General features: G+C 36.5%; 3 protein-coding genes and 1 pseudogene across 3 annotated transcripts; all 4 read left to right on the top strand.

Moving 5' to 3' along the window:
- The first annotated feature begins 2,853 nt into the window (after window positions 1-2,853).
- Window positions 2,854-4,782, top strand: LOC115982932 (protein DMR6-LIKE OXYGENASE 2-like). Its single transcript, XM_031105697.1, has 3 exons — window positions 2,854-3,320; window positions 3,455-3,782; window positions 4,531-4,782. The coding sequence occupies exons 1-3, from the start codon at window positions 2,854-2,856 to the stop codon at window positions 4,777-4,779; spliced, it is 1,044 nt and encodes a 347-aa protein (XP_030961557.1). The 3' UTR covers window positions 4,780-4,782.
- Window positions 4,783-8,211: 3,429 nt separating this feature from the next.
- Window positions 8,212-10,507, top strand: LOC115982986 (protein DMR6-LIKE OXYGENASE 1-like). The gene is made up of 3 exons (XM_031105755.1): window positions 8,212-8,711; window positions 9,466-9,793; window positions 10,188-10,507. Exons 1-3 carry the CDS (start codon window positions 8,257-8,259, stop codon window positions 10,434-10,436), a joined length of 1,032 nt encoding a protein of 343 aa, XP_030961615.1. The 5' UTR covers window positions 8,212-8,256; the 3' UTR covers window positions 10,437-10,507.
- A 2,553-nt stretch (window positions 10,508-13,060) lies between these two features.
- LOC115981144 lies at window positions 13,061-14,450 on the top strand (annotated as a pseudogene).
- A 1,975-nt stretch (window positions 14,451-16,425) lies between these two features.
- Window positions 16,426-16,953, top strand: LOC115981143. Its single transcript, XM_031103322.1, has one exon. It carries the CDS (start codon window positions 16,426-16,428, stop codon window positions 16,951-16,953), a length of 528 nt encoding a protein of 175 aa, XP_030959182.1.
- The last annotated feature ends 3,653 nt before the right edge of the window (window positions 16,954-20,606 follow it).

The raw sequence follows: 20,606 nt of genomic DNA, 5'->3' as shown, positions 1-20,606 counted from the left end.
CAGCGCCGCCCATGGTGTCCCAGTATCCGTATCACTTTTCATGAAACTTGGTAATATGAGTGTCCGTAAATAGACCCCGAATTTTTTAAGTCATTATATTCTTGTCGCTTTCGAGGTTAAAGAAACCGCACTTCAGTGAGACTTTTATCTTCTCTGGGACCAACCAAAAAAGTGGGGCAAGCTTGGCATATTTATGGAATCAATAATCTCAAAAGATGGGGGGGGTGGTCGGAAAATTAATGGTGGGACAAGAGGGAATATAACAGTGGTGTCTAATACAAGAAGCTATCCAGAACATGGTCATTTATAAAAGAGAAATGGAGGATAAAAAGAAGACGAGCATTCCCATCAGCTCTCTTATAAAAAATGTCATTTTAACACATTAAAAACCCACTTTATCATTTTAGCACATCATACCATTTATCAGATGTTCTATACTTCAATTCTATATATTAAAATAATATTTATTACACATTAAAATAATATATTCCCTCCTCCTTATCCCTATCACTATCATCATCATCATCATCACCAACGGCAACCACCAGCACAAACACCGACGGCCACCACCGGCAACAACTCCAATGGCCACCAACGCCGCCTAAAAAAAAAAAAAAAACAAAAACAAAAACAAAAAACACAACCAGAGCGACCATCAAATCAGGACAAACCCACCAGCACTATCATCATCATCATCACCAACGGCCACCACCGGCACAACACCGACAGCCACCACTGGCACTAACCCACATCCACCATTGCCACAACTAACCCACAACCTACCACATTCACAAACCTCAAAACCCATCCCAAATCAAACAAACCCACAGCTCAGGCGGCGAGGTCGGCTTCAGGCGGGAGACATCGGCGGCGAGATCGACTTCAGGCGAGATCGATTTTAGCGGCTTGAGGTGGCTTTAGGCGAGATCGGCTTCAGGTGGCTTGAGGATGAGAGATGAAGAGAATGAGAGTGAAGAGGGAGCTATGGAGGACGACTATGGCTCCGGTGAGATCGGCGGCTTCGGCGAGATCAACGGCGAGATTGGCGGCTTTGGCGAGATGCAGAGAGAATAACGAACGCAGATGAGAGCAAAGAAGAACGAAGATGCAGAGAGAAGAACGAACGCAGATGAGAGCAGAGAGAGAGAGAGAAAGTCTGAGTGAATAAACAAATAATAAAAAAAATAGCATGGATGTCCGTATCGTCTCATATTTGAGACGGTACTGTAGCTGTGTGCCAAAATTTTTGGCATTTGAAACATCTCATGAGGCTCATGTTTTGGGGTTTGGTGTGCCAAATGCCAAATATTTGGCATTTGACACACCTGATGAGGATGCTCTAGCATTCACAGTAGATGTGCCAAATGTGCCAAATATTTGGCACATTTGGCACACTAAACACTAAAAAACGCCTTATAGCAGATATTTTAAATGTTGCAAATATTTGGCATTTGTGTCCGTATCGTTGCAAATTTGCAACGGTACAGACACAAATGCTAAAACCAAAATAATGTTTTTTATTCGGCTTTCTCTCTCCTCTCACTTCTTTAATTGATTTTTTTTTCTCTCTTCTTACATCAGATTCCAGCTCGTCCCTTAACAGAGAAAGAACACACTCCACATCTTCAAACAATAAGCTCCAAGGCAAGTTGGCCATTATCACCGGAGGCGCAAGCGACATGGGTGAGGACACGGCTCGCGAGTTTGCTGCTCACAGCGCACGAGCCATCATCATCGCTGACGTCCAAGACAAGAAGGGCCAAAACGCCACCATGTCTCGCTGTCCAAGTCTCTCTGATCTCGCTTGCCACCATCTCGTCGTGATTTGGGATGGTGTTGTGGATTTGAGGTTTGGGATGGTGCTGATGGGTTTGAGATTTGTGGTTGTGTCGATCTCTCTGGTTGTGTAATTTTTTTTTAGTTTTTTTATTTTAAAGGTGGCGTTGGTGGATGTGGGTTTGTTTCGATGGTGGCTAGCCAGTGTTGTTGTTGTTGGTGGCCATTGTTGCGGCAATAGTGGATGTGCTATTGTTGTTGTTGATGGTGATGATAGGGAGGCCGATCTCTCTGGTTGTGTTTTTTTATTTTTTTATTTTTAAACTTAAGGTGGCGTTGGTGAATGTGAGTTTGTTTCGGTGGTGGCTGGCCGGTGTTGTTGTTGTTGGTGGCCGTTGTTGTAGTAGTGGTGGATGTGCTGTTGTTGTTGTTGATGGTGATGATAGGGAGGCTGATCTCTCTGGTTGTGTTTTTGTTTCTTTTTTTTTTAAGGTAGCATTGGTGGATGTGGGTTTGTGCTGGTGGTGGCTGGCCGGTGTTGTTACTGTTGGTGGCCGTTATTGCAGTAGTGGTGGATGTGCCATTGTTGTTGTTAATGGTGATAATAGGGAGGAGATAATATATTATTTTAATGCGTAGTAAATATTATTTTAACGTATAGAATTGAATGATAAAACATCTGATAAATGAGATGTTGTAAAATGATATGATAAAATAATAAAGTAGGCTTTTAATGTGTTAAAATGACATTTTTTTTGCAATATCAGATAAGGATGCTCTTACTACCACGCTGGAATAATGTTGGGTGAAATTCCATTGTCTCAGTGGTGATAATGCCAATGGAATATTATTCCATCAGAATACTCCCTAGTGAAGTACTGCTATTTTGAATATTTTTACATGGGACCAGCAAAATCACCAATGGGACTAGTAGTACCAAAGCATCAGGGAATTGAAACATGGGACGAACAAAAACTATTGTCCAAAGTCATCATTATTATTTATCAATTTCACTTTTTTTTTTTTGGTTATATATATGAATATTGTCCAGAACTCCTCTCATATCTTTACATGGAGATGACGCCCTATCAATTAGCCAATAACACACCTCTGACCCTTTCTCCTAATTTCATTCTCCCAGAGGAAAAGAGGCCAAACCTCTCAGAGGTACTTCCTTCTGATTCAATTCCCATTATCGACTTAAACGACCATGATATTGATGATGGTCAAGGGCCATCCCCGTTAGTTTCAAAAATATCACAAGCTTGTGAGGAATATGGTTTCTTTCAGATTATCAACCATGGAGTCCCCAGAGAATTATGCCAAAAGGTGTTGGCTGTGGTGACGGAGTTCTTTCAATTACCTCCCGAGGAAAGGGCGCAATATCTTACAAAAGATCATAGCAAGCAAGTAAAAGTGTTCAACTATTACCAGAAGTATGAAGGCATAGGAAAGGTCACAATGTGGAGTGAGACCTTCTCACACCCTTGGCATCCTACTGAAGATTTTACTTATTTGTTACCCACAAATCCTCCTCAGTATCGGTATCTCTGGCTTACTTACAACCTTTTCGTTTTTCCTTATCAAAGTTATCCTATATATGTTTGATTGATTGCAAAAACTCGGGAACTTTTTTAAATCATGCATGCTTTGTTTTGTTTGATTGTCATATATATAGAGAAGTTTTTGCCGAGTATGCAAGAGCGATTGGAGTTTTGTTTGATAGGCTTTTGAGCTTGATATCCCGAGGGCTTGGCCTAGACAAGGATTGTTTAAAGAGGAGGATAGGTGAGAAGCCTGGGCTTCACACTCAAGCAAATTACTATCCAGCATGTCCAGATCCCGAGCTCACAATGGGAATGCCTGATCATAATGATCTTGGTTCAATTACGGTACTCCTACAGGTGGAGGGAGTGACTGGCCTCCAAGTGATCAAAGATGGGAAATGGTTAACCGTTGATCCTGTGCCTGATGCATTCGTCATCAATTTGGCTGATCAAACTCAGGTAGCCGCGTTATTGTTTAGTCTTTTCTTATAAAAACTGAGCAGTCGTAGTTAAGCATTGTGTGCACGCGGGCGAGGTTGGTTGTACAGCACTTCATAACTCAAAGTATACAACAATCATTAGCAAAAAAAAAAAAAAAATTATACTTTAATATGAAGCCAACTGTTAAATTATAATATATTTGAAATTTAAAAAGAAAAGGCCAAATGGATAACCAAACAAGGACTAGTACCAATGATGGAGTTTTGATTTTAGTTTAGGAAAGGTAACATTAAAGGCAAAGTTAATCTGAAAATAGATAAGCAATTGTAAACTAGTGTATATGTCAATTTTAAAGTATTTTGAGTATGGCAATATATTGTATATATTCTCATTTTCCTTGATTGGTTTTAAAAAATATAGAATTCAACAATTTTTTTTTTCTCTATTCTTCTAAGTATTTAAAATTTGGGTTTATAGCAAAAACTTAGTGTTTGAAACTATAAAAAAAAAAAAAAAACCAAGAGATGGAAGAGAGAAAAAAAAAAAAGAAAAAGAAAAGAAAAATATGGTAATGAAATTTAGGGTTTTAGTGCTTTACATGAACATTAATATATTAAGCAGTTTTATTTTTCTATTTATTTTTATTATGGGGTTCTAAATTCTAGTAGATATATATGTCTGCTTCACTGGTATTTAATTTGTTAGTGGACCGTACATTTAACTTTTGAAATTATTTTTTTATATTTATGTATTAACTTTTGTGCAGGTTCTTAGTAATGGAAAGTTCAAGAGTGTAGGACACAGGGCTGTCACTAACAAGTTGTTGCCACGATTGTCGTTAGGAATGTTCTATACACCAAATGATGACACTGTTATTGGCCCAATTGAGGATTTGATTGATGAAGAGCACCCTCCAAAGTATCGAAGATATAGTTTCAAGGAGTATATGGAAGAATTTTATAGGCAAGAAGGAAAGAGGAGGAGAGTAAAGGAAGCTTTTGAGTTGCAACGTTAAGAACTTTTTTTTAATATAAAGAATAAAATTAGACGGTGTGATCTTTGTTAAATAAATAATGTATTCACCGTCATCAAATATATATATATATATATAGTATTCACCGTACTACACTATACTGCACTACCGTTTTATATACTACCCTTTGTGTCCCTCTCTTATGAGGTTCATGAGGACAGCTCTGATGTACATTCAAATTACGTGAGTAAAAAATATACTTTTCTGTATTTTTCTTTCCAACTGCTATGATTTACTCTTTAATGACTCTTGAATCTTGATGACTGGTGTTTTTTTTCAAACATGATCGTATAATAAATTTCGATACTCTTGTTGTCCAGAATTCAATGCCATCTGTTTGATACTGAGGAAAGAAAACGAGACAATAAAAAGTAATGTGAGCATTGAAAAGTAAGAAGAAGAAAAAAAAAATTGTTTTGCTTGCTTCAAGTATGTTTGGCAGAGGGATAGAAGTGTAGAATGATAGGTAAACAATGTTTGGCTGCAAAAAAAAAAAAAAAAAAAAAAAAAAAAAAAAAAAAAAAATTACATATATGTTATTTATGGACAAAGTTTGAAATATATTTTTAAAATTTAAGTATTTGATTGCATATATGTTATTTATGTTTTTATAATGCATGTCAAATTTCGAGAAAATCAAATGTTATTTACTATATTCGATCCATAAATTTATTTTTTATGCATAATTTTAAACTTAAAAAACTTGAAATTTAATTAAACATTTGATTGATGATATAATTTTTTATTTTTGATATTCTGAAAATTTTGTATGCATGAAAGATATAAAAAGAAAATTTAATTTAAATGTGGATTTGTCAAAATTCAGATTCAATAATAAAAAATATTGAGTGGAGTTCTAGACAATACTACTTCCATCCCATATTATTGATCATTTAAAAAAGAAAAAAAAAAAACTCAAATTTTTATGAGAATAGCATTTAATGCATTGTCTTTTAGCTAAAAATGTACAAGTTTTCAAGATTATCTTTACTAATATAAACTCTAATAGAAGAATGGTAATGATTTTTTAAATAAAGTAAAGGATGAGTTAGGAAATGTATTATTAATACAAACTCTAATAGAAGAATGGCAATGATTTTTTAAATAAAGTAAAGGATAAATTAGGAAATGTATTATTAACTTTTTAAAGAGGACTTTATTTTAGAACATCTCAAAATAGAATAATGGGCCAACAATAAATTTTTTTTTGGCTAAATTACAAATTTCATTATCTAATTTTTCTCGGAATTCTATTCAATCATTTAATTTCAATTTTGTTTAATTGAATCCTCCAATGCTTTTTTTTTTTTTTTTTCTTTTTTGGTGGAGAAACTAAATCCTCCAATGTAGTCCTTTCGTTGCTACCCCTTAAAAAGAATCTGAAAAAAAAAAAAGATTTTTTTTTTTTTGGTTAATGTGTCGCCCATAAATTCATTTCTCAGTGACCAAACAGGAAAAAGAATAATTTAAAATCCCTAAACAATCCTTTGCTAGAACACACAATCTCCACCTATTCTAAGAATCAAGAGATCACCTATGCATTTGGGAAGAACTGAATTTTTTTGCTTATCTTTACTTTCAGCTTATTTTTGCTACTATTCATAAGTCTCATTGCACTTTTTAATACTATTCATGGGTCTCACTATACTATTCAGCTAACTTTTACCTTTATCTACGGTATTTTCAATAAAAAATTTTCAATTTCAGCTAAATAAGATATTCCCAAACGAACACCTATCTCTACTGATATCTTTTTTTTTTTTTTTTTTTTTTAGGGAGAACACTGAAAGGTAGAACCATGTTAAATGTTATTATCTTGTATGAATTTTTTGTTTCTTATTCATGTGAATGTGTTTCCGTTAATGCCTAATCACACCCCACAAATTCCACAACTCATGGGTGGCTGACTATCAAGGATGCCACATCCTTGTCTAAGCACCATTTATTTATTTATTTTTTAAAATTCTTGTAAAAAAGAGTTATACTGGTACCACAATTTGTGCCACAACTCACCCACATGACGAGTTATGAGTGATGGAAGGGTGTCTTCACATGGATTGCCATCACCCCTCCACCGCTTACAACTCACCATATGGACGAGTTGTGGTACAAGTTATGACACCAGTATAACTCTATAGAAAATATGCTTAAATAAACTCCTGTGCTGAACCCTATAGGGTTATGATTTTTTATTTTATTTTATTTTATTTTTTAAAAGTTATACTAGATTGCCTAGATAAACATTTTTTGGGATTCACCACGTAGTCCAATACCCATATAATCATTTTTCTTTCCCGTGCTATTGTAGAAGTTTCTTCTTAATGTTCAAAGAATTTAAAAAAAAAAAAAAAAAAAAAAAAAAAAGACTAAACTTTGGCAATCAAGTAATATGAAAATATTAGCCAAGGACCCTGTAGTTGAATTGACATTTCCCCACACAAAGTGTTTGAGGGTCTAGTGGAAAAATGGTTTGAGTTGCGGGATCAGTAGCATACTAATATACACTTTGAACTAATAAAAAATGGGGGACAACGTTGACACATGCATATAATCAATAATAGCAATGTCTACTACAAAATATTTGTGATCAAGCTTTAATAAAGGAGAAATGGAGGATAATAATAAAAATAGTTATGTCAATAGATGCCCTTAGGGTAATAGTTAATAAATCATAATAAAAATGTTTTGACACTACTTTTATTGGAAATATAAAAAGTAGTCAACAACATTTCTTATTTTATCCTTCTTCCAATAAAATGTATCTAAAAATATTTCATAAACCAATGCCCTAATAAAATAAGGGTTTTACTAACGTATGCCATTAAGGCATACATTAGAAAACTATTTTAGAAATTTTTTTATAGGAAAAAAAATGACTAACTTTTTGAAAAAAATAATTATCAATTTTCATAAAAAAAATTCCTAAAATGGATAATTATTGTATATTTTAAGGGCAGGCATTAACTAAACCCTAAAAAAGAAAAAAAAAAAAAAAAAAGCTTTATTATCATGCTTGATTGATGCAAGGTAAAAATGAAAAATTCATAGTCCCTTGGTAAGAGGATCGGTGTTTAGATATTAAGGGACCATTTGGTAATATTGTTCTAGTAACGTTATTTGTATTTTTTGAAAATACGTGTGAGTTAAAAAGTGTAGGAAAATACATGTAATATTGTTTAAACACTAAAAATTATTGCTCAAAACACCCTACCAGACTGTAGTTATTAACCAATGAGACTAAAGCATCAGGGTGACAAGATGGGATAGTGGAAGAAGTGTGGAACGAACAAAACTTTTGTACAAAGTCATAAACATATCATTATAATTATCAATTGCATTTTTTTTGGTTATCCTTCTTTTCTCCATGGTATCTCATCTCTAAAAGCACTTTTTCTAGTAATATACAAGGCAGTGTTGATCAACTCTTCGCTTCAACCGGAGCTTCTCCCAAATATTTTCATGGAGACCACACCCTTTCAATTTACCAATAACACACCTCTCTCGCTTTCTCCTAATTTCATTCTCCCAGAGGAAAACAGGCCTATCCTCTCAGAGGTATTTTCTTCAGCTTCAATTCCCACCATCGACTTAAATAACCATGATATTGATGATTTAGTTTCAAAAATTTCACAAGCTTGTGAGAAATATGGTTTCTTTCAAATTATCAACCATGGAGTCCCCAAAGAATTATGTCAAAGAGTGTTGGCTGTGGTGACAGAGTTCTTTCAGTTGCCTCCTGAGGAAAGGGCACAGTTTCTTACAACAGATCATCGCAAGCTAGTAAAAGTTTTCAATTATTACCAAAAGGTTGAAGGCCAAGGAAAGGTCTTAATGTGGGGCGAGACCTTCACGCACCCTTGGCATCCTACTGAAAATTTTACTCATTTCTTACCCACAAATCCTCCTCAGTATAGGTATCTCTGGCTTACTTTACCTCCTTTTTGTTTTTCCTCTCTCTCAGATACCAAAATTTTTTTATTAAAATTTTAGTTTAAATTTTTGGATTATGCTCAAATACAGACTTTTTTTTAATAATTGTACCACTATAAACTATTTCACAAAATTTTTATAAATTATTATTATAGTCAATTCTTACTGATTTTGATATGTGATCGCTATTAATATTACTTTTTTTAATTTATAAATAATCACTTGTCCATGCAATTTGTAAAAACTTCTACAAAATGTTTGTAACTTTAGCGTTTTATTTATTTATTAATTAATTTTTTTTATCTTTGATTGATTGCACAAGTTAATAACTTTTAAATGTGGTTGCCGCGGTTTTTATTTTTGTGGTTGTGAATTGATTTTCTTGGTACGTTGTGGGCTGATTTTGGTGGTTGTGGTGGTGGGCTGTGTGAAGTCGTGGCTGACCAGTGGTTGTGATATATATATATATATATATATATTTATTTTTGGAATAAATGTGGCTGAGATTGTTTGTTGAAGGAGAAATATTATTTTATTGTAGTAGGCATATTATTTTAATGCGTTATTTATATTATTTTATTATGTTGAAAATTAAAATAAAACTATTGATATTAAGTGTTCAGTAAAATGAGAAGGTAAAATAAATAATGTAGTTTTTAGTAGAGCTAAATAGCTAAAATTATGACTCCACCAATGTGAATGCTTTAAGTCACAGGCATGTTTGTTTGATTGTTATAGAGAAGTTTTTACTGAATATGCAAGGGAGATTGGAGGCTTAATGGATAGGCTTCTTAGCTTGATGTCCCAAGGGCTTGGCCTAGAGAAGGATTGTTTAAAGAGGAAGCTAGGTGAGAGGCCTGCCACATATACACAAGCAAATTACTATCCCCCATGCCCAGACCCTGAGCTCACAATGGGGTTGCCTGCTCATAATGATATTTCTGCACTCGTGGTACTCCTACAGATGGAGGGGGTCTCTGGCCTCCAAGTGGTCATAGATGGGAAGTGGGTACCTGTTGAGCCTGTGCCGGATGCATTCGTCGTCAATATAGCTGATCAAATGCAGGTTGTAACGTTGTTTTTCATCTTTTACTAAGAAATAATTCTCTAGCAAACCAAATAAATAAATAAAATTTATAATTTATAATTAAAAAAAAAATTAAACGACAAATGGTAATGGATGCCCACTATAAGCCAATTAGTCTTGTGTTTTTAATGATTAGATAACCAAATTAGTCAATTGTGTATATATATGGTTGGATTTCTCTAATGTAGTTGGGTGACTTTGTCTGTTGGTATCAGTATTGTTGACGTAGTTTCTTGTTGAACATTGCACGTACATAGTACTCAATTTAAAATTGAACACGAATATATATTAAGCTGCTTGGTTAGAAGGTTCAAATTTAAAACTTAATACGAATATTGTTGACTTTTTGTGGTCATGTCTTCACTTTGTATAGGTGTTGAGTAATGGAAGGTACAAGAGTGTATTACACAGGGCTGTAACCAACAATCGGTTGGCACGACTATCGTTACCAATGTTCTATGCACCAAATAATGACACTGTAATTGGTCCAATTGAGGATTTGATAGATGAGGTTCACCCACCAATGTATCGAAACTATAGTTACAAGGAGTATATGGATGAATTCTACAGGCAAGAAGGAGCGAGGAGGAGGGTAAAGGAAGCTTTTGAGTTACAGCATTAGGAATGTGGTCTTGAACTCTTGATTCGCCCAATATAGGTGCTTGTTTTTGTTATTGTTGTTGTTGTTTTCTTTTTTTTAGTGGTCAGAAACTAATAATAATCACTTAGGGTTTGCATATCGTCTACAATACATTGATGCTGTTGTTAGGTCTATTCTCCTAAGTTAAATATTTGCATTAATACACCGTGTTGAATATGATAGTATGGATGTGGAAGCGAAAACATAAAGTATAGAATATAATAATATACGAGAGTTACGTGGTTTAGCCTAACGGCCTATATCCACGGAGAAAACCCATATCAACAATATATTAGAGTGTAATATAAATCCTGTGTTATAATAAAAACTATAACATGTGTATATATATAGTAAACTAAACCCTAAATTAATAGACTTCTAATACAAGTAGGAGACTTGGCTTACACACAAAGTAGAATTAGGCTTGAGCTTATGCTAATGGGCTAATATATCTCTAACATCTTAAAATCGAATTAACTGTATGACATTATCTTATAAATAATAAAAGTTGTTTTATTTTCTGAACTAGATTTTGCTTGAATATTTGGACAATATTTGGACATTATACTGTAGTTCATAAGATGCATTATTTGTGATTTTGGTATGAGAATGAAATTCACTTACATAATATCTAAATCATAAGTTCCTTGTAAATTCATAAACCCTAGTTCATAGTTAGTGATAAAATTAGGCATTTCATCGATAAAAACTATAATATATCAATCATGATAATCTATCTTGACTTCTAATTGATATGTTCGTGTGTCTTAAGTGTTTTTTAAGGTAAACTAGATCATTATAAGGTTTATTGTTCAACTAACTACTGTCACCGGCACAAATAAATATCATGACTACTACTTTCATAGACTCTCATTCTTGAGAGGATGGTGAGCTCAAAAATAAAACGTTGATTGCTTTGATGTATATTAGAGTGAGATCTTGCATGATCAAGACCTCAGTACATCAGGCAATCACATGTAGTTAGGCTTGTCCAAAGGCTGGTCCGGGTTGGGTTTGTGCTTAACCCGAAACCGACCTGATCACTTCAGGTCTCCTAAACTTGGACTCGCCGTCGACCCACCGAAGGTAGCGATGCGGGTGGTCGGATGCCATCATTTTCGATCGGGTCTCGGTTGGCTTCAGAATGTGCGAATCGTCGCCAGATTTTGTAGAAATCAACTTGGTTTTGTTGGATCTAATTGAATCTCAAAGAGATCTTGGTGGATCTCAACGAGATTAGGCCGAATCTTGAAAAGATCAGGCTAGATCTTGACGAGATTTCGTCGGATCTCGACAGATAGGACAAAATTAGACCGGCGAACCACTCCAATTGTCAAAAAAAGCTATTTCCGGTGTGTTTTTCGGTCGGGTCGGTTGAAAATCGATTTTCAATGCTCAAACTCGTTAATCGACCCGCTAGTCTCGGGTTTTGGAATCGGAGACCCACCGTTGACTGTCGCTGGCGACGGATCAGCCGATTCTTGAGCTGTGTGAGTTGGGTACTAGTTCTGGTTGGACACCCCTCTATGTAGTATTATGGGAACACACATTCTTAAGAAAAAATCCATAATCTCTTTTTAAAGACATGAAATATCCACTTGAGGTTTAATTGGAATTGATTATTTAAAGTGTTCAATCTTATTACTATAGTAAAGAGTTATTAAAGTTTATAATTAATGAAATTAGATTTCAAAAATATAAAAATAATCTAAAAATTAAATTGGGGACTCTAGAAAATAGGATTAAGTGATTTACAAAGTGACTATAACTTTTGCGAATTTGTTTCACTTTTAGTGATTTCATATGAGGGATTCAATGTAAAATAATAAAGTCTTGGAGATAAATAATTTATAAATAAAAACCTAGAGTATAATTATATTTTTATAATAGAATAAAATATAATTAATGGTAACTTTGGACTTATTAAGAGTTGACAGGAATCTCAAGACCCATTGAAGCTAACGTTTTTATTTTCCTTTGGTCCCATCTATAAAGCCACATGCTAAAGCCCAATTAAGCTAGCCTAAAAATTGATCAAATTACAAAAATGACCAGTTTTAAGTCAATAACCAAATTTGACCTCAATTTGATCAAAAATCATACCCGAATTACATTAAAATGATTGTTCACAGGCTGATCAATAAGAGTTTAAACAAGTGAGAAATTGGCATATTGCATAAATATATATTTTTTTTAAATGCTCTCCACATTGCAATTTTTGTTAATTGTTAATCATTGGCTTGATTGCGAATGTCTAGCACGAAATTTTCATGGATTAAGCAGTTTATAAAACAGAGGATAGCAAAGGCCTAACTAGCAATACCATGACAGAATGATGAACTCCTTGAAAATGAATAACCACTGACTCAGTCTCAGACGTAAAATATTTTAATGCGCATAAGATTTCAAGATTCTAGTGAAAAATAATGGGACCGATGAAACTTTTATCCAAAGCCATATTATTAATAATATCAATAATAATTTCTTCTGGTTCACAATATCTTTCTTTACTCCAAGTGATCGCAAAAACTCGTTTTTTGGTATAATATAAGGCAAGTCTTGATCAACTCTTTTCTTCAACCATAGCTCCTCTCTATTATGTTTTCATGGAGATTACACCCTATCAATTAGCCAATAACACACCTCTCTCGCTTTCTCCTAATTTCATTCTCCCAGTGGAAAAGAGGCCAAACCTCTTAGAGGTACTTCCTTCGGCTTCAATTCCCATTATAGACTTAAAATGACCATGATACTGATGATGGTCGAGGGCCATCTCCGTTAGTTTCAAAAATATCACAAGCATGTGAGGAATATGGTTTCTTTCACATTATCAACCGTGGTGTCCCCAAAGAAGTATGCCAAAAAATGATGGCTCTGGTGACAGAGTTCTTTTAATTACCTCCTGAGGTTAGGGCACAATATCTTACAGAAGATCATACCCAGCAAGTAAAATTGTTCAACTATTACCAGAAGTATGAAGGCATAGGAAAGGTCACAATGTGGAGCGAGACCTTCTCGCACCCTTGGCATCCTACTGAAGATTTCACTCATTTGCTACCCACAAATCCTCCTCAGTATCGGTATCTCTATCTCACAACCTTTTTGTTTTTCTTCTACTATAGTTATCCTGTATTTGCTTTATATATTGATTGCATAAACTCAATAACTTTTTAATTCATGCATGTTTTGTTTTATTCAATTGTTATACATATAGATAAGTGTTTTCTGAGTATGCAAGGGAGATCGGAGCTTTGATGGATAGGCTTTTCAGTTTGATATCCCGAGGGCTCGGCCTAGATAAAGAGTATTTTAAGAGGAGGATAGGTGAGAGGCCTAGTCTTAACTGTCAAGCAAATTACTATCCACCATGTCCAAAGCCCGAGCTCACAATGGGGTTGCCTTATCATAATGATCTTGGTTCAATAGCGGGACTCCTACAGGTGGAGGGAGTGACTGGCCTCCTAGTGATCAAAGACGGAAAATGGTTATTTGTTGATCCTGTGCCCAATGCATTTGTCGTCAATCTGGCTGATCAAATTCAGGTAGAAATATATCCGAATAACAAAATATAGAAACAGTTGTAAACTAATATAATTGTCATACAAAACTCTAATATAAATGCAAATTGTAATTGTTGGGATAAAGGGTCCAGAAATGGATATTGGGCCGTGGGCCGTGTCCGAGGACATTAAGTTGTCCGAAGACAGGTAAACATTAACGAGGACGTCCCAGTTAGTAGGCTATGGGGTAAGTCTGGTTGTAGAGGGAGGGGAATGTAGTCCGAGGATAGTATACCTCCTCAGCTAAGCAAAGTAGAGGTCAAGGGTCTGACCTGCCATCAAGAACAACACGCTAGACAATTATACTAGTAAGGATAAACGTCAAAAGGGAAGGGACAAAGGAAAGCTGAGAAATATCTAGAAGAAAACTGCTACCTCCGCATTAAATGCTCTGCAACTAACTCTTTGGTTGCATTAATGTAGAGGTGATACCTGAACAGTAACATTCAGCCTTACAACTACTCACAAAGGCTTTAAAAAGGTGTTGATGGGACAAGGATCAAAACTAGCAACTTGATTTACACGTGAAGGGCTAAGATGAAATAAAACAAGGGAATATAAAGAAGAAAAATCCCATTACAAGAGGGTCATCTGAGAATCTGTAGAAAAACACTGTAGCCACAAGAACTGTAATTGTACTTAAGTTCAAAAGAAATATATATAAGAACTACTCTCCTCGGACTTTGCTGAGGAAGATTTTCCTTGCATAAAACTTGTTTATTTTCATTTTCTAGCCATCTTTAACCTACTGTGATTGTTGTCTAACTCATTGAAATCCAGTATCTTGCCCACTCTCAACTAATTCATTGTATTGGAATCTTTGGGCCTTTGTCCTTTTCATTTTTGGGCTTGGGAACAAAAATATGCACTTACAATTGGTGTCATATGTGGGAAAAATTGAATATTCTTGAGTTTATCTTCCAACCATGGTAGGTTTTGAGCCATACCGTGAAGAATCTATGGGATCTTAACATCAAGATCAATTTCTCAATTTTGAGCAAAGGAGAGATTGTGAAGTCAGTATACACACCACTCACACCAGTAGGAGTCCGTCTAGAAATGGAAGTCGTGTCCCATGGGGAGAATACTAGGAACATGCAATTGGAAATAGAACATTTACCGAGGAAGTTACATTGTAAGCAACGTAGAAGGACTTTTTCAATCTTAGAGCTTTCTTCTAATGATGATAATGATGATAGCCACAGGCCTAGATCAAGGACTCCCTCTAGTGAGTCTTATTCATGCGATGAGGACCACCATTATAGGCAGAGAAGCAAAAGCCCACCCCACCAGGGTCTGGGTTACAATGCTATAAGTAGGGCTCTACATCAAATTTCTAAGTCACCTTTTACATGTAGGATTGAAGGGGGAAAACTTACTTGACAGTTTACTCAGCCAACATTCACCATATATAATGGTAAAACAGACCCTGTGGAACATGTCAGTCACTTCAATCAAAGAATGGTTGTTCACTCAAAGAATGAAGCCTTGATGTGCAAGGTATTTCCCTCCAGCCTGGGATCAGTAGCGATGAGATGGTTTGATGGTTTGAAAGAAGGTTCAATTAATTCCTTTAAGAAGCTTACCAAAGCGTTTCGGGCTCGCTTTGTTACTTGCAGTAGGGTACCTCAACCTTTGGACTCTTTGTTGTCTATGACTATGCGAGAAGGAGAAACCCTAAAGACGTACTCTGACAAGTACTGAGAGATGTTCAAAGAAATAGATGGGAATTTTGATGATGTGGCCGTAAGAACTTTCAAAGTCGGCCTGCCTACCAAACACGATTTGAGAAAGTCTTTGACAAGGAAGCCTGCTAGGAGTGTACGCCAGCTCTTGAATCGTATTTATGAGTACAAAAGGATTGAGGAGGACCAGCAACAAGGAAAAGGGAAGGCTAAGGTAGTCCCCTAGGATCGAAGGGATTTCAGGTCGAATAGGTACAACAATAATCGGCCTAGGAGGGATTTTGCTAGGCACACTAGATCTACTATTGCTCAAGTGGTTAATACGGTGTTCCGAGAGCCTGTGCATCAAATATTGGATTAGATAAAGAATGAGTCATACTTCAGGTGGCCCAATAAGATGGGTAGGGACCCTATGAAGCATAATTAAAGTCTTCATTGTTAATACCACCAAGATCGAAGACACACTACAGAAGAGTGTAGGACTTTAAGGAATCATCTGGAGTAGCTAGTTAAGATTAGGTAGTTAAAACAATTCTTGTATCAGCCCAGTGGATAGAATAGTCAAACAGGGTTGGGAACTTAGAAAGGTGCTTCTTTAAGACCACCTTCGAGGACAATCAGCATTATTCTTGCTGCCCCAAGTAGGACTGGTTCCCATCCATCCAAGGTGATGTCTATAGATCGGCCATTTGCAGAGATCTTGATTCCTGACCCTAAGAGGAGTAGATGGAAGTCCAACCAGCCTTGAGCTTTTCCGATGAGGATAAGGTGGGAATCTTGCAACTATATGATGATGCCTTGATGGTTACCCTCAATATTGGAGGGTATGATATGAATAGGGTTTTGGTAGATCAAGGTAGCAATGTAGAGATCATGTATCCTGATCTATTTAAGGGGATGAAGCTGAAGCCTAAGGACCTGGCTTGCTATAATTCTCCTCTAATAGGGTTCGATGGGAAGATAGTCTTTCCGAAGGGCCAAATCATATTACCGGTTCAGGCAAGGTTAGAAGTTGCGGAAGTGAACTTCATTGTGGTAGATGCTTACTCCCCTTACACTGCTATTGTGGCAAGATCTTGGCTTCACACCATGGGGGCTGTGTCTTCCACCCTACACTTGAAGGTGGAGTATCCATTAGGGGATTTAGTCGAGAAGCTAATTGGAAGTCAATCTATGGCCAGACAGTGTTTAGTGGCTACAATTAGGCATCAAACTGGAAGTGAATCCTCGGCCTTTGCAGAGAGGGATTTATAAAAATCAAGGGGAATAGTCTTGTTTGCAGATGTGGTGGTAGAAGGGGAAAAGTGTGAAGAATTGGAAAAAATCGTTATTGATGATGACGAAGAGAAGTTTTTCTAAGTAGGAATGCAATTACCTCCTTGGGAGAAGGAAGAATTGATTTTTTTCCTTAGAAAAAATGTTGATGTGTTTGTGTGGAGTGCTTATGAGGATCCTGGGGTGGATCCAAATTTTATTTGCCACCACTTGAATGTTAGTCCATTTGTTGCTCCTAAGAAGCAGCCACCTCGATGCTTTTTTAAAGAACACTCTGATGCTGTCAAGAAGGAGGTGATCAAATTTAAGCGGGCAGGGGCAATAAAAGAGGTGTTTTACCCTAAATGGTTGGCCAATACAGTGGTAGTAAAGAAGAAGAGTGGGAAGTGGCAAGTATGTGTAGACTTCATTGATTTAAACAAAACTTTCCCAAAAGAACCCTTCCCAATGCCTCGAATAGACTAATTGGTGGATGCAATTGTGGGTCATTCTTAGATGAGTTTTTTGGATATCTTTCAAAGGTATCATCAAATACCATTAGCTTTGGATGATCAGGAGAAGACTGCTTTTGTTACACCCACTGGAAATTACTACTATAAAGTGATGCCCTTCGGACTGAAGAATGCAGGATCTACATATTAGAAGATGATGACTAGGATGTTCAAGCCTCAACTCAGAAAAAACATTGAAGTCTACATAGATAATATGGTGGTGAAGAGCAAAGTAGAGTCCGAGCATGTGAATGACCAAGGAAATATTTTTGAAAGCATAAATTACACCTTAATGCTTCCAAGTGCTCTTTTGGTGTTAGTTCGGGCAAGTTTCTTGGTTATATGGTCACTCATCGTGGAATTGAAGTCAACCCTGATTAGATCAAGGCAATTAACAATCTGCAGCCTCCTTGGAATCCTAAGGAAGTCAAGAAGTTAATAGGAATGATTGCTGCTCTGAATCGATTCATCTCTCAGTCAGCAGACAAGTGTAGGCCTTTCTTCTAATTGTTACATAAGTGGAAGGGATTTGAATGGACTGAAGAGTGTGCCTTAGCCTTCCAGCAGTTGAAAAAAATATCTTTCTCGGTCGCCCATTATGTCCAGGCTTGAAAAGGAGGAGGCTCTGTTTGCTTACATTGCAGTAGCCTCTCATGTGGTGAGCTTAGTACTGATAAGAGTTGATAATGGAGTGCAGATGCCAGTTTATTATGTGAGAAAGTCATTGCATGAAACAGAAGTTTGTTATCTACCATTGGAGAAGGCCATCTTAGCAGTGGTGCATGCTACATGGAAGCTCCCTCATTACTTCCAGGCTCACACAGTTGTGGTTTTAACCCAACTTCCCCTTCATTCATATTTTGAAAATCATATTACACAGGGCTTTTGATATCAAGTATATGCCTCGAACCTCTATTAAGGGCCAGGTCCTTGCAGATTTGGTGGCTGAGTTTACTGAATCTTTACTGGGGGAGGAGGGCAAAAAGCAAAGCACGAGAGGAAAATCAGTTGAGACGATCTCCTTATAAGGATCCCTATCTTGGAAATTGTACGTTGATGGTGCTAGCATCAAAGAGGATCTAGAGTGGGGCTAGTTGTAGTGTCTCCTGAAAAAATTACTATTAAGAAATCCTTAAAGTTGGGCTTCTCAGCCACAAATAATGAGGCCGAGTATGAAACTTTGCTATTAGGTATGGCTATGGTTCAGCAAATGGAAGGAAGAGCAGTGGAGGTGTTCTTGGATTCAAGGTTAGTCATGGGCTAGGTAAATGGAGAATTGGAAGCTAGGGATTTGAGAATGCAAGAGTATTCGAGCCAAGCTAGGCATTTGCAATCGAGCTTTGAATCTTTCACTTTGCAGCAAATTTTGAGGAGCGGGAATACACATGCTGACTCTTTGACTACTTTGGCAACTTCGGCAACTTCCTTGGCACAAGGTTTACCTCAGGTTATACTAGTTGAGGATTTGTATAAGCCCACCAAACTGAATAAGTAGAAGGTCCAAATTCATCGGATTAGGGTAGGGCCTAGTTGGATGGATCCTATAGTTCTATTCCTCAAGAAAGGTACTCTGCCCAAGGAAAATGGAGAGCCAGATAAAGTACAAAGAAAAGCTCCTCGTTTTTGGTTGTCTGAGGAGCGAAAATTGTACACACGTTCTTTTTTTGGACCATACTTGTTATGTGTCCATCCCGAAGCGGTGGAGCCATTCCTGGAAGAATTACACAAGAGAATTTGTGGAAGTCATATTGGGGGTAGATCACTATCCCATAAGGCCCTTACTCAGGGGTATTGGTGGCCAAGTATGTAGAAAGAGGCACATGAGTATGTGAAGAAGTGTGACCAATGTCAAAAATTTGCTCCCAACATTCATCAGCTAGGAGGTGTTCTTAATTCTCTATCTAGTTCATGGCCTTTTGCTTAATAGGGCTTAGATAATGTTGGATTTTTCCCTAAGGTAATGGGGAATAGGAGACGGCGTCTGGTCAGCACTGATTATTTTACAAAATGGGTTGAAGCTAAACCACTAGCAAATATTAGGGACATGAACGCAAAGAAGTTTGTATGTGAAAACATTGTCACTAGATTTGGGATTCGTTACACCCTTATTTTAGATAACGGGTTTCAATTTGATAGTAAAGCTTTCAAGAGGTATTGTTGTGGATTGGGTATTAGGAACAGATATTCAACTCCAGCTTATCCACAGGGTAATGGGCAAGCTGAGGCTATCAACAAGGTTATAGTGAGTGGGCTTAAGAAGAGGTTGGATGATGCAAAGGATAAGTGGGTGGAAGAGATACCACATGCATGTTCTTTGGACATATCAGACTACCCCTCATCGGTCAACTAGAGAAACACCCTTTTCCATAACCTATGGTTCTAAGGGTGTGATCCCTTTGGAGACTGGGTTTCCAACACTGAGGAAAAGTTTGTTCACTTCAGACAACATTGAAATCTATTGGAGAGGAGCTTGGATTTGGTTGAAGAGCGAAGAGAAACTGCCATGGTTTAGTTGGCATATTATCAACAGAAGTTAAAACAGGGGTATGACACAAGTGTAAAGCTAAGGCCATTAGCGCCTGGAGACCTGGTGCTAAGGAAGGTTGTGTGTACTACAAAAAACCCAGCCTAGGGAAAATTGGGCTCCAATTGGGAAGGGTCATATTGTATTATATCGGTAGTTGGTATAGATGCTTATTTCCTAGAAGATTTAGATGAAAATATTATACCACGCCCTTAGAATGTAAATAACCTACGAAGGTATTATTATTAATGAAAGGCAGCTCTGCCAAGTTTTTATTCAAGATATTATGTGTTGTGTACATTATTTGATTAAGTATTAAACAGAACTTTGGTCCTGTTTGGCTCCTCAGATCACATACCTTGGGTAAATTAATACTCCTTATTATTTGTTTAAATATCAAACAGAACCTTGGTCATGTCTGGCTCCTTAGACCACATACCTTGGGTAAATTAATACTCCCTAACAACTATTTAAGTATTAAATAAAATTTTGGTCATGCCTGACTCTTTAGACCACATACCTTGGGTAAATTAATACTATGCCTGGCTCCTCGAACCACATACCTTGGATAAATTAATACTCCTTAACAAATATTCAAGTGCTAAATAGAATCTCAA

Source organism: Quercus lobata, chromosome 3 (assembly GCF_001633185.2).
Source record: "Quercus lobata isolate SW786 chromosome 3, ValleyOak3.0 Primary Assembly, whole genome shotgun sequence".
In the NCBI taxonomy this organism is placed as follows: Eukaryota; Viridiplantae; Streptophyta; class Magnoliopsida; order Fagales; family Fagaceae; genus Quercus; species Quercus lobata.
Note: the sequence above shows the minus strand (reverse complement) of the source record. Positions and strands in the feature narration are given on the sequence as shown.